The 26,994-nt window shown below is 39.6% G+C and overlaps 1 protein-coding gene across 7 annotated transcripts in view; it reads left to right on the forward strand.

Annotated features, from left to right (window-relative positions):
* Window positions 1-26,994, forward strand: part of SPECC1 (sperm antigen with calponin homology and coiled-coil domains 1) — a 308,899-nt gene that overhangs the window by 171,709 nt on the left and 110,196 nt on the right. For all 7 annotated transcript variants that reach the window (XM_064378212.1, XM_064378211.1, XM_064378209.1 and 4 more), the window contains one exon: window positions 22,597-24,176. In XM_064378212.1, the coding sequence (XP_064234282.1) occupies window positions 22,597-24,176 (1,580 nt within the window). The remainder of the gene's footprint in view (window positions 1-22,596; window positions 24,177-26,994) is intronic.

Genomic DNA, 26,994 nt, shown 5'->3' on the forward strand with positions numbered 1-26,994 from the left:
AGCATTGGAACGTGGAAAAAAATTCAATTCACAAATACCGTAAAATATCTAGGAGTAATTTAAACTAGAAAATTATAGGACCTAAAGTGATATGTATTAAATCTTACTGGTTCATAAAACAAGACTTGAAATAATGGAGAAACTGCACTGTGTTCCAGGATGGGCAGACTTAATGTTATAAAATTATCCTTCCAAAGTAGCCTGGTTAAGAGACTAATTCTCCCCAGAATTTTTCATTAGGAAAAAAGAAGCTCTGTATATTTAAGTCTTTAGAAAGTGTCTTTTTAAACTGGGCATTTTCTTAATAACTTTATTTTTGAATGAAGTAATACTTGAGACAAACCTCAGTTTTTTTCTTTTTTTGGAGACAGAGTGTCACTCCACTTTCCCGGGCTGGAGTACAGTGGCACGATCTTGTAGCCTCGACCTCCAGGGCCCAGGTGATTCTCTCACCTCAGCCTCCCAAGTAGCTGGAACTATAGGCGTACACCACCATGCTGGCTAAACTTTTTGTATTTTTAGTAGAGACAAGGTTTTGCCGCGCTCAGGCCAGTCACAAACTCTTGGACTCAAGTAATCCACTGCCCCAGCCTCCCAAAATGCTGGGATTACAGGCATGAGCCACCACACCTGACCTCCTCAATTTGTTTCAAATTGAGTTTTATAGAGACCACGTGACAGAATTGGTTTTAAAAAAAGCTAGTCCATTGTTTTTTTTTAATTTAGTACTTATTCTGTTGGGTATGATCTCATAGTTACAAGTGTTAATATTGTTGAATTGAGGCTTCGAAAGACTATATAACAGTGCAGTAAGTGGTTAGGTTGTAGAGATCACCGGTAAACACCCACAGAAAGAATTTTTTTAAAAAACTGACCTGGCCATGCGTGGTGGCTCATGCCTGTAATCCCAGAACTTTGGGAGGCTGAGGTGGGTGGATCACCTGAGGTGAGGAGTTCGAGACCAACCTGACCAACCAACATGGAGAAAACCTGTCTCTACTAAAAATACAAAATTAGCCCTGCGTGGTGGTGCATGCTTGTAATGGGAGGCTGAGGCAGGAGCATCACTGGAACCTGGGAGGTGGAGGTTGCAGTGAGCAGAGATCGTGCCATTGCACTCCAGCCTGGGCAACAAGACTGAATCTCCCTTAGAAAACCCAAAAAAAAAAACAAAAACAAAACTGACCTAATGTCATATAAATACATATTTGTGACTTAGTATAACATTTCCAGTGACAGCATAATACTATCACTGGATTCAGAAAGTACTGAGTCTCAAGTAGCTTAGAGGATAGAGGAAAGGGGTGAGGAAATAGAGAACCAAGGTGATACATGATACCTGCACTGCCTGTTAAAGAGAGCTTCCAGAAAATGCTTCATCCACTTGGCCAGAACCTAGCCATCCAGCCACACCCAGCTGCAAAAGAGGCTGGAAATGTTCTGGAACCACCAAGTGCCTAACAAAAAGTTGAGTTACTGAGGAATAAAAGAGAACAAATAATGGGGTACAACTAGCCTCTACTTGGACATAGGTAGTACTCTGGGGGAAAACATAATAAAATATCCTGAAATATAAGTACAATTGTAAACAAATAAAACTAAATGCCAAAAGAGGTGGTGGCAGAAGTCAGTAGGTATAGGGTGATGAGCAATCGGATGGCAAAAAAGAAAAAGAAAAACAAAGATGTTCAACAGCAGTAGTAATCAGAGAAATGCACATCAAACGAAATCACTTTTAAACCTTCAAAAAAGTAACTTCCAGTGGTGGTAAGTGTATAGAGAAACAATTACTCCCATACGTCTACCCCAGTGGTGTGTGAATGATTGCAGTCTTTTTTGGAAAGCAGTATGGCAATAGTTTTGAAATTGAAAATATGTTTCTCTTGAGGAACCTAGGAATTCTGTCTTCTAGACATAAAAACACAAGTATGTACTTACATCAAAAATGTAGGAAAAGTTTGTTAATTGCAGTACTTTCTTTGTTTTGGCCCGAATCTGGGAATATCTGAATGTCCCTCAGTAGGAATTGGTTAAATAAATTACAGTACAGTCATCTTCAGTATCCTTGGGAGGTTCGTACTGGGATCTCCCATGGATACCAGAATCCACAGGTACTCAAGTCCCTGATTCAAAATGATATCATATTTGCATTTAAACTATGCACATCCTCCCATATAGTTTAAATCATCTCTAGATTACTTCTACCTAATATGTAAATGCCATGTAATTTGTTGTTATACTATATTGTTTAGGGAATAATGACAAGAAAAATGTGTCTGTATACATTCAGTTGCACCTATCCCTTTTTTCCCCAAATATTTTCTTTTTCTTTTGAGATGGAGTTTCACTCTTGTTACCCAGGCTGGAATGCAATGGCATGATCTCAGCTCACTGCAACCTCTGCCTCCTGGGTTCAAGTGATTCTCCTACCTCAGCCTCCCGAATAGCTAGGATTACAGGTGCATGCCACCACACCCAGCTAATTTTGTATTTTCAGTAGGATTTCTCCATGTTGGTCAGGCTGGTCTCGAACTCCTGACCTCAGATGATCTGCCCACCCTGACCTCCCAAAATGCTGTGATTATAGGCATGGGCCACCGCGCCTGACCTCCCCAAATATTTTCTATCTGTGGTTGGTAGAATTCTGGGTAGAATTCATATCCCACAGATATGGAAGGCCGACTATATCATTCTTAGAAAATTTTATTAATTAAGAATGATGTCGGCCAGGCATGGTGATTCACGCTTGTAATCCTAGTACTTTGGGAGGCCGAGGCAGGCAGATTGAGCTCAGGAGTTTGAGATCAGCTTGGGCAACATGGCGAAACCCCAGCTCTATTAAAAAAAAAAAAAAAAAAAATATATATATATATATATATATATATAAAACTAGATGGGTATGGTGGCACATGCCTGTAGTCCCAGCTACTCGGGAGGCTGAGGCATGAGAATTGCTTGAATCCAGGAAGTGGAGGTTGCAGTGAGCTGAGATTGTGCCACTGCACTTTGGCCTGGGTAACAGAGTGAGACTCTGTCTCAAAAAAAAAAAAAAAAAAAAAGAATGATGTAGATGTAAGAAATATTGTTAAAAAGGCCAGGTGAGAATTATTTCCTGGAAGCTATGGCCAGGATATATTCTAAGGCGATAAATATAACTCATAAAAGAGTGTTTACACCTTTATGTCATAGTGCCTATGCTGTGATCCCAAACAAAAGGCTAAGCATGTTTGTATCAACATGGAGAGAGTCTTGGAGGAACATATTCTTTCCAGGCCGTTCATAATGATTATTCCAGGCAAGAAGGAGATTTTGATTACTTTATTTTGCTCTCAGAAAGAGCATGTATTATTTTTATATGTGGGGACTTAGGGGAATGTAGTGATTAATAAGAGTGTGAACTTTGGGGCCCACATTTCCTGAGTTTGAATTGCAGCTCAAGCTGTGTGATATTGGGCAAGTTATCTCTACTGTGCCTCAGTTTCCTCCTTGGTAAAACGTGTAGAAGCAGGACCTACTGCATATAGTTTTAAACGAGTCAATATATTTAAAGTATTTGGTACTGTGGAAGTTCTACATAAGAGTTCTATGTAAGAGAGGGCTGGCTTTATTATTTTTAAACATTTTAAGTATTATTAAAGTAAATCAAGGGTAGAGGAAAGGTTATTGTATTCTTTTTGTGGAAAATGCTGAACATATTTTCATCAGTCCTAGAGCTTGATTTTGAAGAACATGGTGATGCAGAAATGTTTCTTAATCATGCCTTTGCCTCCTTTTCACTGGAGTGAAGAAACAGAATCAGCTCGCCTCAGAAAGTGTGAAGCATCGAGTTTTGTATTTAACAGAGAGTGGGCTTTATAGCTATCTTCACTGTATCTTTGGAATTGGCTGATTGTCCACAGAATTCACATGGATTCCATGTCTAAACATCTCAATGATATAAACATTAGTTTGGGAAATAGAGGCACTTGAATGAATGGGTTTTGAGATTAAAAACCTGTCTTGTCATCCTCCTAAGGTGGGACGGATTGCATTTTTCAGCTGAGGCTGTGACTCTTCCTTGTCCCACATGCTCTCCTACAGTGTGACTCTGCCACTTCCTCTGTTGAGGGATCTGCATCTTCAATCTGGGCAGGCCTAGAACTGCTTCAGCTGGTAGAAGAGGGTGGAAGTGCTCCTTTGACTGGTGAGGGTGGGTTATAAAAGGCTGTGCAGGCCCCTCTTGTTTGCAGGGGCGCTTGTGCCTGGAGCCGTGAGCCATTCTGTAATAAGTGCAACCACTGCGAGGCCACCATGCTGGGGAAACTACTGCATGGTGCTCTGACCCACAACCCGTGGAGCTCCCATCTCAGCCAGGGTTTCGGATGGCTACTGCCACCTCCTGGTATCTGTGTGAGAATGGCCTAGCCCAGCTCTTCCAAAATTTCTGACCTGCAAAGTGATCAGAAAGTAAAACAGTTATGTTAAGTGATGAAGTTAACGGGGAAACTTGCTCTGAAACAGTGGTGGCAGAAATGTAAGGGTTAGTAAACAGCAGCATCATTGTGGTGAAGGAGTTCATTTGCTCATGTTGGAAAGACCTTTGCAGAGTCAACCTCCACTGCTCCTTGCACCCAGTTGGACGGTCCCATGAACCAGAAACATTTGTCTAGTGATAATCGTAGGAGTCTTAAAGTGTGGTGTTCTGTTTTGTTTTTGTTTTTGTTTTTTTTTTGAGACAGTCTCACTCTGTTGCCCAGGCTGGAGTGCAATGGCATGATCTTGAACTGCAACCTCCACCTCCCGAGTTCAAGCGATTCTCCTGCCTCAGCCTCCCAAGTAACTGGGATTACAGGAGCCGGTCACCACACCCAGCTAATTTTTGTGTTTTTAGTAGAGACAAGGTTTCACCATGTTGGTCAGGCTGGTCTCGAACTCCTGACCTCAGGTGATCCACCTCCCTCGGCCTCCCAAAGTGCTAGGATTACAGGTGTGAGCCACTGTGCCCAGTCCCTGTTTTGTATTTTTTATTTCACGTTGCATTTTAAGTACAGGCACACCTTGGAGATACTGTGAATTCAGTTCAAGACCACCACAATAAAATGAATCACATGAAGTTTTTGGTTTCCTGGTGCATACAAAAATTATGTTTACATTATATTGTAGTCTATTAAGTGTGCAATAGCATTGTGTCTAAAAAAAAAAAGCAATGTAAATTCCTTAATTAAAAAATATTGCTGCCGGGCACGGTGGCTCACGCCTGTAATCCCAGCACTTTGGGAGGCCGAGGCAGGTAGATCACGAGGTCAAGAGATCGAGACCATCCCGGTCAACATGGTGAAACCCTGTCTCTACTAAAAATACAAAAAATTAGCTGGGCACGGTGGCACATGCCTGCAATTCCAGCTACTCAGGAGGCTGAGGCAGGAGAATTGCCTGAACCCAGGAGGCGGAGGTTGCGGTGAGCCGAGATCGCGCCATTGCACTCCAGCCTGGGTAACAAGAGCGAAACTCCGTCTCAAAAAAAAAAAAAAAAATATATATATATATATATATATATTGCTAAAAATGCTAACAAAGTAAGCACATTCTGTTGGAGAACTGGTGCCAGTAGACTTGTTCAATGCAGGGTTGCCACAAGCCTTTAATTTTTAAGAAATGCATTATCTGCAAAGCACAACAAAGCAAAACTCAATAAAGCAAGTGCTTGTATTGTGTCTCATATATACCAAAAGTATGCCAAATAGTTTAGGTGATTTTTGTATGTTTGAATCTACTTATGAGACAGGGTCTCACTCCCTTTGCTCAGGCTGGAGTACAGTGGTGCAATCACAGCTCACTGCAGCCTTGACTTCCCAGGCTCAGGTGACCCTCCCACCTCAGCCTCCTGAGTAGCTAGAACTGCAGGCACACACCACCATACCCAGCTAATTTTTTGTATTTTCAATAGAGATGGGGCGTCCTGGGGTCAAGCGGTCCTCCCACCTTGGCCTCCCAAAGTGCTGGGTTTATAGATTACAGGCGTGAGCCACTAAGCCTGACCAATTTTTGTTTGTAATTATTGCCTGATGTCCCCTGCTGGGGCCTGAAGCCTTTTGGGTTGGTTTGTTTTCAACTGGTACGCAGTACCAGTTGCATCTGCTGTATTAATTAGACAGGTCTGACTATCCCTTATCTGAAATGCTTGGGACCGGATGTGTTTTGGAATACTTGCTTATACTTGCCAATTGAGCATCCCTAATCTGGAAATCTGAAATACTCCAATGAATGTTTCCTTTGATGGTCATGTCAGCACTCAAAAAGCTTAGGGTTTTGGGTTTTTTTTTCTGGATTAGGGATGCTCAACCTGTACCAGTATACTACACCAGGGACCTGACTCAGCATTGGTCAGACCACATTTTGAACACTTTTTGGTTGACTTCCCAGCATCTACCCCTCTTCTCCCAGGAATTCTCCTCAGATAATTCCCACTTTCAAGTGAGTCAGCATATCACACTGCCCTTAGTGAGTCAAGGATGGCAGAGACTCAATCATAATGAGTGTTGCAGAGCTTGTTTGTTGGGGCTTCTGGGAGAGAGTCCCTGCTCTTTGCTGGATTTGATGGTGTGCAGCTGTGAGGCCTGGAGCTGCCAGTGCCATGACACTGCCACGAGAACAGGCAGCTTATTGATGAAGGTGACCTGTGGAGGAAGGGAGGAGCAGGAGATGGAGAGAAATTGACCTTGAGAGAACATCTTTCAGTTGAGCCAGACTTGAAGTTGGACGTGATCCTAGACTTTGAGTTATGTGAGACAAAACCTTCTCTTTTTATTGTTGTAAGCTTGAGTTGGATTTTCTGTTGGAACCAAGAGATTTCTAACTCACAGAGACCCACATCTGTAGTGTTTCTGATATTCTGGGTAATATTTCAGAGGGACCTTGGTAAATCAGAAGCTCTCTAGGCAGTTTATCCAATGAATGCACCCTGGGACCTATGAGGCCTGGTGGGAAGAATAGGGAATGTTTTAAGTGGAGACTTAGAAGATCGAAGGGGAAACAAAGGTGCCTGCAGACATTCAGATGTCACGTGGAAGAGGCAATAAATTTGTTCTTTGTGGTTCCAGAGTGTTTCAGAACTGGAACCAGTGTGTGCCATGTTAGTGAAGATATAGAATTCAGCCTCATATAAAGAAGGATTGTCCAACTATTTTAGCTGCTCAACAGTCGAATGGACTGTCTAGTGGTGAGTTTTCTTTTACTGAAAATATTCAATGGTAACTGGAACATGAGAGTTCAGTAGATGATGATAGAAGTTGGATGCTGTTGATGCCACTTTGAATGAAAATTAGGCTATATGATTTCTGTTTCTTCCAGTTCTGCAATAATATGATTTTGTACTTTCTTAGGTATCAAAAGGCATACTTTTTTTGTTTTTTGAGACAGAGTCTCGCTCTGTTACCCAGACTGGAGTGCAATGGTGCAATATCAGCTCACTGCAACTTCTGCCTCCTGGGTTCAAGTGATTCTCCTGTGTCAGCCTCTAAAGTAGCTGGGATACAGGCACATGCCACCACGCCCAGCTAATTTTTGTATTTTTAGGAGAGACGGGTTTCACCATGTTGGTTAGGCAGGTCTTGAACTCCTAACCTCAGATGATCTCCCTGCCTCAGCCTCCCAAAGTGCTTTATGGGCATGAGCCACTGCACCTGGCTTGTATCAGAAGACATACTTATGATGTGACCATTGAGCAAATCATGAAGTCTCTCAGACTTTCAGTTCCTTATCTGTAAAATAACAATAATAATACTTTTACGAACTGAGTTTTGTGAGCCTCGAGTTAATGTATGTGAAAGCACTTTCATTTGTGTAGCACTTTGGTTTTGTAAGCACTTTCACATATGGATGATTCCTTAAAGTTCTTTGTGTATTTTGACCCATGGGTGGTTTAAAAAAACAACCCCCCGCTAAAGTGAGATTAATAGAAATAAATAGGATTTAGCATGCCTAGTCCATCTAATTCTCTAATTTCTCCAGTTACAAATTCAGGTTAATTTGATATATTTTCCTGGTAGAACTTGAAAGTTTCTCAGTGATCTCTGTGAGGGAGAGCTATACCTGAGCTATAACTATAGGAAGTCAGACTAACTAGGTGGTTCTCTTGCATCGAGCCTCACATACCTGGAAGTTAGCTTTTCCCATCTGTCCTGAAAGTAAGGCTGCACATGAATATGGCAGATCCTTTAGTTCATGAAAGCCCCCACCCTCAGCTCCTCCTCATTCTCAGTGTTTGGTGCCTGGAGACTGTGGGCTTTGTTTTCCCACAGTGCTGCTGGGAGATTTCTGTTTAGAGGTGCCAAGCTCTCCAGTTAGGCAATGAGAATTTCATTTGGCCCACACAATGGGCAAGGAAGCTAAGGCAGTGTGCAGAGAGAATTCTGGGACCAAGCGCTCCTCTGACCACTTCAGTTTCAATGGAAATTTGATGTCTCTGCCTGCTTTGCACTTTTCAAATGGCCCGTTAGGAGCTGCCCTCCCAGAGCTGCTTGGCATTCTGGCTTCTCCTGGAGATGACTAATGGCAGCTGGTTGTGTGGGCCGCCTGCTAGAAGCTGGTCAGATCATACCATTATCTCTCCTCAGAAACACTGAGGCTTTGTCTGCTGCCCTATCTCCCCTGCATCCCGACACAGAGCGGTCACTGTGTCCTCTCCAGGCCTGAGCCCCTTCTGAGTGTTAGGGGGCTTTTGTTCAGAAGCTTTATTGTCCCCCTCTTTCTGGAGTGCTGTTCATAGTAGCCATGGTACAGAATGAGTATTTGGGAAACAGGAGGAGTAGATTTACAAGCATTTTTAATTCTAATCCAATTTGCTGAGCAAGTGGAGTGTGAGGAAAATTAATTTTGCATTCTTCCAAAAAAGAGTAAAATGGGATGAGATAGAAAATGTTTATCCCTTTACAAAAATCATCTCTACACATTGATACTGCTGTTTGCTTTTAACAAAGGGAGTAAAATGGGTGAGTAATTTGGTTCATTTGTATGTGTAGGACTCTTCTGTGTTTTTTTTCCCTCTGTGATTTGCAAAGACAATTTCTATTGACTTTTAATACAAGTTAGGTATGAATCTCTAGAAAGCACACCACTGAGACTACCCAAAGGATAGTCCAGCTGTGGAAAAAATTACTTTTCTATTACAGTCAAGGTGGGGCCCCAACATTTGATAACAGACTTAGTTCCTTATGGCTGTGCATCTGCTTGCTGAATTGCCTCAAACTTCTTTTATCTCATTTGTTCTAAGTCCAGAGGATCACTGCTGCCCATAAAACCAACGGATTGCTAATTGCCTGTTTCCACATTGTAGTCATAAACATTTACATTTCTTTTTCTTAATTTTCATTATCAAAGTACCATGTACAAGGGTTAAAAAAGTGAACTAGGACAAGGAGCTTATTATGGAAAGCAGGACTGCTGCTGCCCTACCCCTTCCCATTTCTTGTCTATCTTCTCAAAGGTAACCACTTGATGATGCTTTTCTGCCTTTTTAAAAAATAGACACTATTTTTTAAAGAGCAGTTTTAGGCACAGCAAAATTGAGTGAAAAATACAAGTTTTCCTATACTGTACTCCTGTTCCCAAACACAGCTTCCTCATTATCAGCATCTCCCCGCAGAGTGGCACATTGTTATAATCAGTGAACCCACACTGATATATCATTCATTATTCAGAGTCCATGGTTTACAGTGAGGTGCATTCTGTAGGTTTGGATAAATGTATAATGCTATGTATCCAAGATTTTTGTAGAGACAGGGTCTTGCTGTCTTGCCTAGGCTGGTCTGGAACTCAGGCTCAAGTGATTCTCCCACCTTGCCTCCCTCCCTTGGGGGTAGGGGATGAATAGGCAGGTACAGAATAAACAGGCAATTAGCAATCCTTTGTTCATCCCTCTCTCCCTGCAACTCCTGGCAACCATTGATCTTTTTGCTTTTGCAAGTAAAAAGACTATAGTTTTGGAAAACTACGGTCTCTGTAGTTTTGTCTTTTCCAGAATGTCATAGTTGGAATCATACTGTATGTAGCTTTTTAAGACTGGCTTCTTTAACTTAGTAAATGCATTTAAGGTTCCTTCATGTCTTTTCATAGCTTGATAGTTATTTTATTTTAAGGGTCTGGTGATAATAATATTCCATCATCTGAATGAACCACTTTTGGTTGCTATCAAGTTTTGGCAGTTATGAGTACAGCTGCTGTAAACATCCATGTGCAGATTTTTGTGTGGACATATGTTTTTGACTCATTTGGTTAAATACCAAGGAGTGCTACTGTACTCCTTGAGTACAGACAGACAGTATGTTTAGTTTTCTAAGAAACCATCAAACTGTCTTCCAAAGTGGGTGAATTGTTTTGCATTCCTACTAGCAATGAGAGTCCCTGTTGCTCCACACCCTCTCTAGTATTTAGTGGTCTTACTGTTTTGGATTTTAGCCATTCTAATAGTTGTGTTAGTAATATCTCACTCTTGTGTTAATTTGAAATTTCTTACAGATATACGATATGGAGCAGCTTTTCATATGCTCATTTTCCACCTGTATATCTTCTTTGGTGAGGTGTCTATTCAGATGTTTTTTCATTTTTAATCAGATGTTCATTTTCTTCTTTTTCTTTTTTGAGACAGTGTCTCACTCTGTTGCCCAGGCTGGAGTACAGTGGCATAATTATGACTCTCTGCAGCCTTTACCCACTGGGCTCAAGTGATCCTCCTTCCTCAGCCTCCTTAGTAGTTGGGACTACAAGAGTAAGCCACCACACCCAGCTAATTTTTTATTTTTTTGATGAGACGAGTCTTACTTTGCAGGGAGACCCCTTGAGACAGGAGTCTCAAGGCTGCCCAGGCTGGTGTTGAACTCCTGGACACAAGTGATCCTCCTGCCCTGGCCTCCCAAAGTACTATGGTGGGATTATAGGTGCACCCAGCTCTCATTTTCTTATTGTTGAGTTTTGAGAATTCTTTGTATATTTTGGATAATAGTCCTTTATTAGATATGTCTTTTGCACCTATTTTCTCCCAGCCTTTGGCTTGTGTTCTCATTCTTTTAATGTTTCTATTTTTTTCCCCCAATTTTGTTGATTCTTCTTATGATAGATGAGGATTTAGCACTTGGCCTTGCAACTCCCTCCCAGTGTCATAAAATCACTGTTTTAGTTTCTTTCTTGGTTATTGCTTTTATTTTAGTAATGTATTTCATCTTTATTTCTTGTCAATAGCATCTTTGACACCCCATTTGTAAGGTGAGGGTGGCTATTATTGCTGCCATCCTTTTTGTCTGCTCTTTCTACTTTTTCTTCTACGTCCTAGTTTCTTTCACCTGTATTTTACCTTTTTCACTAGCAAGAATGACAGTATTCATATGTTCTAGAAAATAGTCTTGCATGTTCTGTGTGTAGTCAATTTAAGTAGTATGGATATTATTGTGACTAGATATATATTGTGCCCTGCAGAGTGAAGTAATGTGCTGTCATTTTTGTTACCTCTCTTATACACCTTATTTTTATGAAGTTTCTTGTTTTGTCACTATTTTTGTTACAGGAAAGGGGGCCCCATCCAGACCTCAAGAGAGGATTCTTGGATCTCACATGAGAAAGAATTCAGGGCAAGTCCATAGTGTGAAGTGAAAGCAAGTTTATTAAGAAAGTAAAGGAGTAAAAGAATGACTATTCCATAGACAGAACAAGGGCTGCTGGTTGCCCATTTGTATAGTTATTTCTTGATGATATGCCAAACAAGGAGTGGATTATTCATGCCTTCCCTTTTTAGACCATATAGGCTAGCTTCCTGACGATGCCATGGCATTTGTAAACTGTCATGGCACTGGGGGGAGTGTAGTAGTGAGGATGACCAGCGGTCCTCTTGTGGCCATCTTGGTTTTTGTAGGATTTAGCCAGCTTCTTTACTGCAGCCTGTTTTATCAGCAAGGTCTTTATGACCTGGATCTTGTGCCAACCTCCTGTCTCATCATGTTACTTAGAATGCCTTAACTGGGAATGCAACCTGTTAGGTTTCAGCCTCATTTTACTCAGCTTCTATTTAGGATGGAGTTGTTCTGGTTCACATGCCTCTGACATTTTCCTCCTCCCTTTTATAAGAGAACCCTTAATCCTAAGGATTGCAGAGGGATGAAGATTCATCTTCTGTAACTTCTTCAGGCTGAATAGGGACGATTATATTCCTGCCTAACTATTAGGCTCTTTTACATTCAGAGTAGAGAGGAGCTTAGTCAGAAAGCATCAGTATGGTAGGGTCCATTCATAACTCTTGAGTTTTGACAAAAAGTGATATCTGGAAGACTAAGAAGACATTCAGTAAGCTTGTCTACACAGAAAGTATAACAGCAATATATTCCACAAGAATAAAGCAAAATAAGTAAAGTTATTTCATGTAAACTAAATTAGAAGATTTTTCATGAGCTGGACAGCTGTTGGAATTAAGCTGATGTGGGGTTGTTAGCTGATTGTAATGTGCCCAGAATTAGAACACTTATTCAGATTTTTACATTATCCATCCCCCTTGTTTATTCTGAGCGGCAGTCAGAGATCACTGGTTGGTTCACAGGAATAAGCAGGCTTAGACTAAATTGCAGAAACAAACTTAAAAACAACTGATGAGATTAGAATTTAATAACAAGTGTACCATAGTTCTTGAAATTTAACATTTCTCTTTCTAGTTTTCCATTTTTACTAAAGACAAATTATGGTAAGACTGATTTGCTTTATTATACTTGGCCTGATTATTTGTATAAAGTTCAACAAGAATAATTATTTTTCACATAGGCTTTTAAATTGGCTTTGATGGAACTCTGTTTTGTAAGGAATCGCAGATAAGATGTTTATAAAGCTGAGCCCTGTCATGAGTTTGTACCCTCAAATACCTATGAGTTGGGTAAATTCCTTTTGAGGTCCCAAGATAATTTGGGGCTCTTGGACCTGTGAGAAAGTGATATTCTTTACTTACTACAAGTCAGAAACCCTGCACAGGGACTGTTGTAGACAAGGTATGAGGCCAATTCCCCATAGACTTATTGGCTCTATAAGTCAAGTTTAATTCCTTAAAGGAAAACATACCATTCCAGTCAAAGCCTTGGTAAAATAACCAGTTTCTCCAATTGTGTCCTGTTACAAAAGAAAGCAGATTCTTATTGCACCTTTGCAAATAACGATATTGCCGTAAATTAAGAATACTCACAACTAGTTGCCAAATTCTGGAGAAATCAGGTAGAGAGAAACACATGCTCCAATTTTGTGCATAGGAGTATATTTAACTCTTAAGAGCTATAAATAGCTCAGAAGAAAAGTTTACTTGACTCCAAAAAACAAAACAAAGGATCAGCAATGTTTTAAGCAAAGTTTAAAAGATTACTTCAGTTTTTTATTGGTTCAGTGAATTTAGTTATCTCCTGTTTTGCTTGATATTTATGAACATTTCAACTCTCCATGAGAGTCTTGAAAGATTTTTCTTTATTCTGATGTTACACTCTCCAGAGTTACCAGAAAACCTGCATTCAAGAACACGTTAGAGTTCAATAATTTCTTATAAGCCACATTCTAAAGAAGATTAAAACAAGGCAGTTGTCTGTGGATGATAAAAAGCTTTAGAACAGCCACTATTAAAGCCACAATTGATAAGGAAATTTGGTTACTTCTGTGGTACACAGAATGTTGTATAACAATTATAATTATTAATAACATACACTAAATAATATTAGAATTATAGGAGTTTCCCCATAACTTTAGAATATACAAGTAACATGTTTATGCAAACATAGTCCAAAGAAAGCAAAACATCATTTCACATTTGATAATGCTTCCTGTATGATTTTTATACCAAATAAGCCAAATGTCACTGTTACATTAGAACATTATTCATATTAAACCCAATTTTTTTTTTTTTTTTCTTTTTTGAGACAGAGTCTTGCTCTGTCACCCAGACTGTAGTATGGTGGTGTGATCTCTGCTCACTGCAACCTCTGCCTCCTGGGTTCAAACAGTTCTCCTGCCTCAACCTCCCAAGTAGCTAGGACTATAGGAGCCTGCCACCACTCCCGGTTAATTTTTTATATTTTTAATAGAGACAGGGTTTTGCCAATTCTTAATAAAACCTTATAAATAAACAAATCTATTCATTCTTAATCAGTTTGACCATAAGGTAAGATTCTCATAAACCTTTTATAACCCTTTACAAGTTTTTGTTAAAGAGCAGATCATAAGCAGGTTTTTGCTCTAAGAAAAACCTGTTTTGCTTTAATTCCAATGTTTATAGAAAAACTGAATAATACCCTTTTAATTTAGCCAATGTTCACACACAGAATCTCTTTTACAATTAATTCTTTACAAACCTTCCACAACTGTTCAAACCCTTAGCTTTATTCTATCAAACTTAAAACAATCCTTTAACCCTTTAGACAAAAAAACAACATTTCCATGCCTTCTTACAATCTTTTACCAAAAGTATATTCTACTTTCCTTACACACCTTACAGGTAAAAGTGTTTCTTCAGTAGTCTCAATTACATGTTACAAGGTTAACTTTTAGCGACTTCTACTTTTGGTGAAAACCCTGGTTAGTAAGCAGTTTTAATTGTGTACTAGGTGTGGAGCCTAGCCCAGGACACACCAGGCAGACATGTGGCTAACTCCACGTGTCCCCAGGCCTTACCTTACTTAAGCAGGCAAGTTGTACAGTGAGAGTCATAGTGACATTTTATGAAGCATTTAGGAGGCCTAGCAACCTTTCACTTGTATAACATTTCTTACATAAATTCTCTTTCAAAAATCCTTTCATGACTTGACACAGACCATCTGAGACCCTCTTGGACTTTCTGACTTGCCTTAAACATCCCTCTTTTAAACATCCAGTCATTTTACTTTAGGGCAAGAATTTACTATACAAGATCCTTTATTATATAAAATCTCTTTATAATCTTTGTATAGCTAAGGGGCATGGCTAATTCCACATGCCCCAGGTGTTATCTAGAATCTAATGGCTTTAAGGTAGGTAAATTGAACAAGTTTTAAAAGTTAAACAGTTTATGAACATAAAGCAAAAAGGTGCATGAGGTGGATATACCGATTGGGACGAGGTTACACATAGCCTTGAAAGCCAAGGGAAGAAGTTTGACATTGATGCAGCAGGAGATAAGAAACGTGTACAGATTCTGGAACAGAAACATCAATGGGATATTTAGGGGATATTAGTCCAGTGTGTCCTGAAGAGGAGAGAGGCTGGAATCAGGAAGACCTGTGAGAAAGCAGTTTCAGAAAATTAGGTGGAATATTCTGAGGGCCTAGACTTGATTCGGATCAAAAGAAAAGGAAAGAAAAAACATGGGAACATTTCCAAAAACTGCTAATGGGATTTAGTGGCTGGCTGGTTGGTTGTAAAAAGAAAGGAGAAGGAAATTTTAAATATGGTTATAAGTTCCTTGCATGGGGGAACCTGAGTGGTTGATACCACTGTCAGAGATGAATAAAAAGAATGACGGAAAGAAGAAACAAATAATTCATAAAGTTAGCAGCCAGTGAAAATTGAGAAGGATGAGGATTAAGGGAAAAAATTAGATTTGACAATGAATAAATTATTGGAAGTCCTTGAGAAAACAATTTATGAAGAGTGATATTTTTAAAATCCTAATAGTTTAGGTTCTTAAAAAACCAAATGAGCAAGTTATCTTGTAATTTTGTGGTGTATGAAGATGTTGAATTTTCATTTGTGTCTCCTACCTACCACTCCATTAATACTTGTTGAATACATGAAAAAAAATCATTTATTTCAGAATGTTACCATTTTCTTAATCAGTTCAGGTTAGAGAGATGACCTACCAAAGAACAGCTCCACTAGTATATTCTTTGGGTAAGAAGGTGAATGAAAAAAAGGATTGAAAATATTTTATTTTCAGCTCATGAGAATCACCACTGAAGCAGTATTTAGTTATTAATCTATGATTTACCTGATCTTGCTATTGCTATTTTAAATGTACTCTTTGTTCTTTGAAAATATTTATTTTTCCCACCCCATCTCTCTGTATATTGCTATGATAGAATTTATTCCTTCTGTTTTTAATTGTTTTACATCAAAAATTTTTTAAATAAATGAATTGATTGATTGAGACAGGGTCTCACTTTGTCATCCAGGCTGGAGTATAGTGGCACAATCTCGGCTTACTGCAGCCTCCACCCCCTGGGCTCAAGTGATCCTCCGTCTTCAGCCTCCAGAGTAGCTGGAAATACAGGCACGGGCCCACATGCCCAGCTACTTTTTAAATTTTTTATAGAGATGAGGTTTTGTTATGTTGCCCAGGCTGGTCTTGAACTCATGGGCTCAAGCAGTCTACCTGCCTAGGATTACAGGCTTGAACCATCATGCCCAGCCAAATTTATTTTGTATTGAGACAAACTTTATATATTTATTATGTACAACATGTTTTTGAAATATATGTGTACATTGTAGGATGGCTAAATTGAACTATTTAACATTTGCATTACCTCACATGCTATTTTTGTGAGAACACTTAAAGTCTGTTCTCTCAGAGATTTTTGAGAATATAGTACATTGTTACTAACTGTAGTCACCATGATGTACAGTAGATCTCTTGAACTTATTCCTCCAGTCTAACCCAATTTTTGTCCTCTGACCAGCACCTTCCCTGCCCCTCCAGCAGCCCCTGGCAACTCTACTTTGCTTCTGTGAGTTCAGTTTTCTTAGCTCCACATATGAGTGAGAGCATGCAGTCTTTTTTATTTTTTTTTTGAGCCGGAGTCTTGCACTGTCGCCAGGTTGGAGTGCAGTGGTGCGATCTCAGCTCACTGCAACCTCCACCTCCCGGGTTCAAGTGATTCCCCTGCCTCAGCCTCCTGAGTAGCTGCGACTTTTTTGTAGTTTAGTAGAGACGGGGTTTCACCATGTTGGCCAGGATGGTCTTGATCTCCTGACCTCGTGATCCACCCACCTTGGCCTCCCAAAGTGCTGGGATTACAGGCATGAGCCACTGTGCCCAGCCAAGCATGCCCTCTTAACATGGTATCCTCCAGGTTCATATGTGTTATCACAGATGACAGAATTTTCTTCTTTTTACAGGCCAAATAGTATTCCATTGTGTATATATTACATTTTCTTTATTCATTCATCCACTGATGAATACTTAGGTTGATTCTATATCTTGGCTATTGTGAGTAATGCTGTGGTAAACATGGGAATGCAGACGTCTCTTTGACATGCTGATACCTGCTGATTTCATTTCCTTAGGCTGTATATGTGATAATAGGATTGCTGGATCATATGGTAGCTTTTTTTTTTTTTTTTTTTCTTGAAATGGAGTCTTGCTCTGTCCCCCAGCTGGAGTGCAGTGGCATGATCTTGGCTAATTGCAACTTCCGCCTCCCGGATTCAAGCAATTCTCCTGCCTCAGCCTCTTCCCGAGTAGCTGGGGTCACAGGCATGCGTGATGGCGCTCAGGTAAGTTTTGTATTTTTAGTAGAGACGTAGTTTTGCCATGTTGGCCAGGCTGGTCTGGAACTCCTGATCTCAGGTGATCCACCCACCTCTGCCTACCAAAGTGCTAGGATTACAGGCATGAGCCACTGTGTTGGCTTTTTTATTTTTTTTTATTTTTTAATTTTTTTAATAGAGACAGGGTCTCTCTTTGTCACCCAGACTGGAGTGCAGTGGTGCAATCTCAGCTCACTGCAGCCTCAAACTCCTGGGCTCAAGTGATCCTCCTACCTCATCCTTCCAAGTGGCTGGGACCACAGGTGCATGCCCTATTCCTGGGGTTAATTTTTTAATTTTTTGTGTGTAGAGATAGGGTCTCACTATGTTGCCCAGGCTGTTCTTGAACTCCTAGTCTTTAGTGATCCTACTGCCTTGGCCTTATTTTTAATTTTTTGAGGAACCTCCATACTGTTCTCCATAATGGTTATACTGATTGACATTCTCACCAACAGTGTACAGGGGTTCCCTTTACTCCACATCCTCACCAATACTTATCTTTTGTCTTTTTTATAGTACCCATTCTAACAGGTGTGAAGTGATATCTCATTGTGGTTTTAATTTGCATTTCTCTGATGATTACCACATTTTTTCATATATTCTTTGGCTACCTCCTGTTTTCTAATTTATTGCACAAATGTAACCATAAAAGAGAAGCAGGAACATTACTTACAGACCAACCAACTTAATACTCAACTGTTCCCAATATTTTGTGTTCCTTTCTAGTTTGCGAATGCTTATTTTACATGAATTCTATGAATGCTTAGTTTGATGTACTTGTGATTGACCGCAGTGTAATTGTTCATTGCCATTTAAAAAATGTCACACATCAAGCATGTTTCTTCTTTATGATTATGTTACTCTTCATAATTATGAGATGGAGCTTGCTTTTATGTTAACTTCTTGGAGTCAGCCTGCCTTACGGGGATGGTACACATAAGTGATGCCTGGGTGGGAGGAGCACAAAAGATCCAATGATGCTGGCTGAGCCAGTCCCTGTTCCACTGCCCTTCTTTCTGCTGCCCCAGATGTGCTGTGTAAAGAAGCATGGCCAGTCTCAGGGCTCCAGAGTGCATTGGTTAGCAGTGAGGTCTGACTCCCACTGCTTGAAGGAGGTGTCATAAGCTGTTTACTCTTCCCCTTCAGTACCCATGAAGGAGGTATGTTTGGGCTGGAGGCCTGGGCTCACATGGGAGGTTCACAGCCAAGACCTTCATTATTGGTCTGATGATTAATTTTTAGCAACTCTCTGAACCTAACCTGTGCTCCATAACAGTTTCTGAAATGAAGTGTACAGAGATGGGAAGAATCTTTTGGAAAAGAGAGACAGATGTAGTTTAAAAAAAAAAAAGGAAAAAGAATAGATGTAATAAAAATATGGCCAGATTGTACATTTCATAATACACATCAATTCATAAATATACTTTAGTTTCATGGTTTTTAAAAATTTCTAGTAGTATAGATAAGGCAGAAATAACACGAGGAGAACAAACTACAATTTGTCAGCAAAAGGAAGGAGTTAAACTGTAGCTGGAAATAACGACAGATAATAACAGATCAATAAAAGTTGATCTGTTCTATATTAGTTCTTCTATCTTAAAAACCAACAAATGATTGAAGGTTTTAAAAAAAGAAAGTGGCTGGGCATGGTGACTCAGGCCTGTCATCTTAGCACTTGGGAGGCCAAGGCAGGCAGATCACCTGAAGTCAGGAGTTTGAGACCAGCCTGGCCAACATGGTGAAACCCTGTGTCTATTAAAATATATATATATATACAAAAAATTAGCTGGGTGCGGTGGCTTGTGCCCGTAGTTCCAGCTACTCAGGAGGCTGAAGCAGGAGAATCACTTGAACCTGGGTGGCGGAGGTCGCAGTGAGCTGAGATCACACCATTGTACTCCAGCCTGGGTGACAGGAGTGAAACTCCATCTCAAAAAATAAATAAATAAATAAAATAAAAATCAGAAAGAAAGAAAGAGGCAGCTTTAATTTAGTGATGTTATTAAGAATGGCAAATGCCTGTTTGATGACCAGTCCTGGACTCTCAGGTTTGCCTGTTCTGACTAGAGTTATGGTGAAACTTTAGTTTTATTCCAGTTTTTAATATGGTCCTTGCTGCAATGACTTCATTCTAGAGAACTGGCATTACTGAAACATTTTAGTGCTTAGTGGTTTTAATGCTCATTTCCCAAGAATAATTAAATCTTTTCCTCATTGAGTTGTGTAGTATGATGCAGGTTAGGTATCTGACACCTAAAAATAAGGTTGACCCGTGAACAACACTGGCTTGAACTGTGTGGGTCCATTTGTATACAGATTTTTAAACAATAAATACATTGGAAAATTATTTGGGGAATTGCAACAGTTTGAAAAAAACTCAGATGAATTTACGAGTAGTCTAGAAATATGGAAACAATTGAGAAAAAGTTACGTATGTCATGAATGCATAAAATACATGTAGATACTAATCAGTTTTATCATTTACTACCAAATATGCGCAAATCTATTATAAAAAGTTAAAATTTATCTAAACTTACGCACACACAGACTGTACATGGTGCTATTCATAGTTGAGAGAAATGTAAATAAATATAAAGAGGCAGTATTAAATTATAACTGCATAAAATTAACTGTAGTACATACAGTACTCCTGTAATAATCCCATTTGCCACTTCCTGATGCTATTACAGTGTGCTCAAGCATTGGGTGTATCTACTCGGAAGGCACTATGATGCCGAACATCTCTGTGGGAGCAGTTCCTCACTCTAGTACACTTCAGATCATGATAAAAAGTGATATCTTGAAGTTCTTGAGTATGTTTTATTGTGTGTAGTGCAGTACCACAAACTTTGAATAACACTATGGGACCTATATGAAGTGCCACTAGTGATGCTGGTAGTGCTCCCTAGAAGCCAAGAAAAGTCCCGACAGAGTTGAATTGGTTGCTAGATTGAGGAGTGGTTGCCTGACGCTTCAGACAGATGATTCATTTTGCAAACAGACGATTTAAACTTATGGTTTTGGTAAATACAGTATGGTACTGTAAATATATTTTCACTTCCTTATCATTTTCTGAATAACATTTTCTTTTTTTTATCTCACTTTATCTTAATACAGCATCTAATACATATAACATACAAAATACATGTTAACTGTTTATGTTATCAATAAAACTTCCAGTCAGCAATAGGCCAGTAGTAGTTAAGTTTCTGGGGAGCCAAAAGTTATACACAGAGTTTTAACTGCATAAGACGTTGGCACCCTAACCCCCAAGTTGTTCAAGGATCAACTGTATTAAAAGTCTATGATATATATACTCTTGGCTTTCCAAAAACTTAATCTGAAGAAATTAATTTTAAAGCCATGGTTTTCTGTATGTTAATTTGACAGTTCAAGGCCGGGCGCGGTGGCTTACGCCTATAAGCCCAGCACTTTGGGAGGCCGAAGCAGGTGGATCATGAGGTCAAGAGATCGAGACCATCCTAGTCAACATGGTGAAACCCCATCTCTACTAAAAATACAAAAATTAGCTGGGCATGGTGGTGCGCGCCTGTAGTCCCAGCTACTCGGGAGGCTGAGGCAGGAGAATTGCTTGAACTCAGGAGGCGGAGGTTGCGGTGAGCCGAGATCGTGCCATTGCACTCCAGCCTGGGTAACAAGAGCGAAACTCCGTCTCAAAAAAACAAAAACAAAAACAAAACAAAAAAAATTGGCGGTTCAGCCTTTATTAGGTCAAAGTTTCAAAAGAACTCAGTTGTTAGATGTTTAACAATGAATGCCATCAGCCTTTTTATTGTCAAGATCCAGGATGTTGAAGTATGCGTTTGCTCAGGGATTGGAAACAGTCTTGGTGGTGGGTTTACAGATGCCCACCCTGTTAGATGCTGAACCTGTCTTAGCGCTGGGGCTGCTGCCAGTCTATGGGAACATTCTCTCCCATGCCCTCCCTATGCTGTAGAGGCCTACAGGTTGATGACCACTTCTGGGATCCTTTGTTAGACCTCCCACTCAAAGCATGTAGTTGTGTAAGTGCCAGCAGCCAGCCTTGACTCATCAAATAGTCTGAGTTTGTAAGAAAATGAAAAACAAAATCCAGGATTTAAATTTACACTGTAACATTTGAGGTGGAATGGAGACTAATGTCTGGGTATCACCCCTAGAATTGTTTTTTACATTATCTATGATATAGTACATGGTACAGATGAAAATAAAAAATAATTATTTATACCTTACATTTCCTGTTACAAGTATCTGTATTATGTCCGTATCATGTCAATTACCATAGGTATGTTCTGATCTCATTTGTTCTTATTTCTCCATGTATTCAAATGAGTACATCATTTCCACTTATGTCAAAAGCACTATGTCATTGTATCAGATCCATCTCGCAGTATTATCTGTATCTTCTGATTTCTTAATCAAATTTATGCTCTCAAAATATGTTAATGTTTTTAAAGTGTTTATTGAGAAATTCACAAAGAACTTGTATTTTGTCAAAAGGCCATTGTTTAGTTGTCAACATTATCAGTGCAGATGTACTAAATTGCAAGTTACAGAAAACCCAACTCAAGGTGACTTACAGGAAGGGTATTTCCTGGCTTGCCTAACTAAAAGACCAGCTATAGGCCAGGCTTCAGGGTTGATTTGATTTAGCAACTCAACAGTGCCCCTGAGAGTTTAGTTTCCTTCTTGTTTCTCTTGCCATCTGCATTCCCACCTTCGTCTTGAGAGGGCAGGGTGGTTGCAAGCCATTTCTATACCTACACGTTTTTTCACTCTGGTCCTGTGGTGTTTAATAGCTTGCCCAGAAAACCTGCCCTGTGTCACATTGATCTTAATTGAGGTGTGTGCCCATGTGTGAACCAGCAACTGGCTGGGGATGGAGTCATCCTGAGTAGCTCAGGCGTGGAGTCAGCCTCACCCAAAGTATAGGCTGTGGGAGGAAGTACAGAAACCCTAGTCAGAACTGGGTAATTAGCTAGAGGAGGAGGAAATGGATGAAGAACGACAGCCACTGTCCACTGTGCCATGTGATTTACAGTCATTTGGGTTTTGTTTATAAGAGTGCTTGCTTTATTTTTTTACTTTTTTTCTTCTTCTGTCTTTAAGGGGCCTTTACAACAACGAAACGGACAGGCATTCCAGCACCACGGGAATTTTCAGTAACTGTCTCAAGAGAGAAGTCTGTGCCACGTGGTCCCTCCAACCCCAGGAAATCAGTGTCCAGTCCAACTTCTTCCAACACTCCCACTCCTACCAAACACCTGAGGACCCCTTCTGCGAAGCCCAAGCAAGACAATGAAGGTGGAGAAAAGGCTGCGCTTGAGTCCCAAGTTCGGGAACTTTTGGCAGAAGCCAAAGCAAAAGATAGTGAAATTAACAGGCTTCGAAGTGAACTAAAGAAATGCAAAGAGAAAAGGACTCTGAGCACTGAGGGGACTGATGCTTTGGGCCCAAATGGAGATGGAACATCAGTCTCCCCAGGTGACATGGAACCTATGATAAGAGCTCTTGAAGAGAAGAACAAGAACTTTCAGAAAGAGCTCTCTGATCTAGAGGAAGAAAACCAGGCCCTGAAGGAGAAACTCATCTATCTTGAGCACTCCCCAAATTCAGAAGGGGCAGCAAGTCACACTGGCGACAGCAGCTGCCCAACATCCATAACTCAAGAGTCAAGCTTCGGAAGCCCAACTGGAAATCAGTTGTCCAGTGACATTGATGAGTATAAAAAAAACATACAGGGAAACTCATTACGGACATCAGGCTCCTCAAGTAGCGATGTTACCAAAGCTTCTTTGTCACCAGATGCCTCCGACTTTGAGCACATTACAGCAGAGACACCCTCGAGGCCCTTGTCCTCGACCAGTAACCCCTTTAAGAGTTCAAAGTGTTCTACCACTGGGAGTTCCCCAAACAACGTAAGCGAATTATCCCTGGCTTCCCTCACAGAGAAGATACAAAAGATGGAAGAAAATCACCATAGCACGGCAGAAGAACTGCAGGCTACTCTACAAGAATTATCAGACCAGCAACAAATGGTGCAAGAATTGACAGCTGAAAATGAGAAGCTGGTGGATGAAAAGACAATTTTAGAGACATCCTTTCATCAGCATCGAGAGAGGGCAGAGCAGCTAAGTCAAGAAAATGAGAAGCTGATGACTCTTTTACAAGAGCGAGTAAAGAATGAAGAACCTACCACTCAGGAAGGAAAAATCCTTGAACTGGAGCAGAAGTGCACAGATATTCTTGAGCAGGGCCGCTTTGAAAGAGAGAAGCTTCTCAACATTCAGCAACAGTTGACCTGTAGCTTGCGGAAGGTTGAGGAAGAAAACCAAGGAGCTTTAGAAATGATTAAACGCCTGAAGGAAGAAAATGAAAAACTGAATGAGTTTCTAGAACTGGAACGGCATAATAATAACATCATGGCCAAAACTTTGGAAGAGTGTAGAGTTACCTTGGAAGGGCTAAAAACAGAGAATGGATCTTTGAAGTCTCATTTGCAGGGTGAGAAGCAGAAAGCCATAGAGGCCAGTGCCATAGGGCAGATGGCAGAGAGCTGCGAAGTTCAAGAAATGTTGAAAGTAGCCCGAGCAGAGAAGGATCTACTGGAACTGTCTTGCAATGAGCTCAGACAAGAATTACTAAAGGCAAATAGTGAAATTAAACATGTTTCCAGTCTGCTGGCCAAGGTGAGAAGAGATAATTCTTTACTGGTATTTGTTCATCCTTGTTCACATTTCTGCCCTTAACCTCTGACTTTACAGAGCACATAGAAGCATTTGCTCAGTCTATTTCATTCATGAAGCCAGCATTCCAGCTTGAAGTCCTGTTAGATTGCAGAGACATTGGAATTGGGGATACAAAAAAGAAAGGCCTAGATTATGTGTGGTTCAAAGTGTAGTGGGTATGTAGAGTGAACTCAGAGTATGATGCAGTGATAAAGAATATTATAGAGCTTATGCCCAGGCTCTAGTCTAGTGCAAATGAGGGGCACCTGGTATAACATGGGGTTTGGGGGTACAGAAGGACTTCCTGGAAGAAATAGCAACTGAGCTGAGTTCTGAAGACTGAGTGGGAGTTTACCAGGTCTATCACCATGCTTTTAGCTGCTAGTAACAGACAATTAAATCACTCCCAATTTTCCACCAAAAATTGCCACATTTTTGTGTTTTCTTCCAGATATGTGTGTGTATATGTATCATACAAGTTAAACAAATTTAGAATCATCCTATACATGTTATTAACTTTCTTTTTGCATTTAGCAGTTTAGAAATGATTAAAGTTTTTATCAGCATATTTACATCATTAAATATTCATTTAAACATTCTTTTAAAGGCCAGATAGTATTTTAATATAAATATTTCATATTTATTAGGTCCCCGTTGTTGAACATATACATAGTCAAACATTTGTGATCTTTCCAGTCTTTCAGTATTATAAATACTTTTTTATATGTCTTACTGTTTATTTTGGAAAAATTCCTAGACGATGACTTACCAAGTCGAAGAGTATAAACATTTTAAAGACGTTCAACACATTCAGCCAGATTGCCCTTCAGAAATATTATGCCAGTTTATTCATCCTAGCGGTCATGAGATCATGTGCTTCCCTGAGCCCTTGCCAACACTTGGTATTATCATTTAAATCTGTTAATCATTTCATTTTTTAAACCTTTTTTGCTTGGGAAGATCTTCCATAGCCCAAGACCAAATAAATTATAACTTTTCTCATTTTTAAAAAATAATACTTTAATCAGCCTGGAATTTTTTTTTTTTTAATGTAAGAATTGTGGTAATTATTTGATATTCTGCCCACCTCTCAGAGCAGTGCTGCAGAGGTGCAGAGAGATGGCCTCCTATTCCCTGTTTCCTCCAAGTTCTGGGTCTGATTTAGGGATCTGCTGGCAAGAGGAGTTCAAAACATCTTCCTACCTTGCTTCAGGGGTTGTCATTGTTTCAAGAAGCAAATTTTGCCCTGGGTTCTCACAAGGTTTTTCTCCACTGCTTCATCTGTCTTAAGATAAGTCCGTTGCAACCTGATTCCACATTTGGCCATCTGATGGTTTTAGTGGTGGGTCATGTTAAGGAGTTTCTATCTTTGTCTGTATCCTAAATTTGCAGGTATTTTATTGAAAGTATGGAAGTAATTCCATTAGAGGTTACCTGTCAGGCTTTGTATTGGGTTTTAATAGCTTATGGAATAAGAATATTCTTTTTTTACTTGATTACTCACTACTCTCTTGCAGAATGTTTTATCTCCCATGTGGACCTTCTTGAAGTTCTTTCTCAGTCCCTCAGTATTTTTGGTAGTTTGATTGGCATTACATTGTATATATCAATGAGAAATAATTTGACATCTTAAAGTAGCTTATTTTTCTGATCATAAAATTAGGTTTCATTATGACGATTTAAAAAAGCAGAAAAGTATAAAAAAGAAATGTATTACCTTTAATCTCACCACTTGGAGAAAAACTGCTAACATTTTGCTATATGTCCTTTCAGGCCTTTTCTCAGTTTATACATGTTTAAGCATGTATAAAAACTTACATTGATATGATTATGGTATTTTGTCTTCCTATCCAGAAGAGTAGAGTATGTCTGTCCACATTCCATTACAAAGAACCAGTTGGATCAGTTTATCTATTCCACTGTTAATCTGTTTCTGATTAACTTGTTTCTACTTTTATCTTTATTAATTTTTTTGTCCTATTTTTGTGCATTTCTTTGGTTTCCTACTAGTTTCTTGAGTAAAATTATTTCTTCATTGAACTTTTTTTATCCTTGGTTGATAATGAAAGCATTTAAAGGTATTGTAGCTTTGGTAAATAGAGACAATAAAATCTATACTCTTCTAGAATAAACTAAATCCAATTTAAAAGAAATCGTTTGCATTTTCTGTAGAGTACAAGGCACAATGTATATGTTTAAAATCAAACTGTTATTATTTATATATCCCAGATCTTATTGAGTGCTAACTAGAATTATAAAATACTGATATGATAGTAGGAGGGGAAAGGTCCTAGCTAGTATTTTTAGGTAAGAGTTTGAGGTAAAGATGGGGGCATGCTATCACATAGGGTTTCTTTTATATCCATCAAGACCTTAGGTCTGTGATTTTGTGCTGTCTTAAGTGCACAGAAACTGATTTGTAATTGTAGTGGACTTGTAACATACTAATCTTCCTGCCCTTTTACATTACTGCAGAAAAAGCAAAACACAGACCTCCTAAATGGACTAATATTTATTGTATCTCTACCACAGAGTATCAACTAATGCACCAACAACCGTGAATTTAAATGACAATACCTAAGAGACTCATGTCCAAAGGATAACAGGAGAAGTTTTAGCACAAAACTATGATATGGTTGTTTGTTTTTAGAGACAGGTTCTCGTTTTGTCACTTAGGCTGGAGTGTAGTGGTGATCATAGCTCATTGCAGTCTTGAACTCCGGGCTCAGGTGATCCTCCCACCTCAGCCTTGTGGGTAGCTGGGACAACAGCCTGGCAC

This window comes from Aotus nancymaae, unplaced genomic scaffold (genome assembly GCF_030222135.1).
Source record: "Aotus nancymaae isolate 86718 unplaced genomic scaffold, 86718_ANA_hifiasm-v0.15.2.pri h1tg000018l, whole genome shotgun sequence".
Classification (NCBI taxonomy): domain Eukaryota; kingdom Metazoa; phylum Chordata; class Mammalia; order Primates; family Aotidae; genus Aotus; species Aotus nancymaae.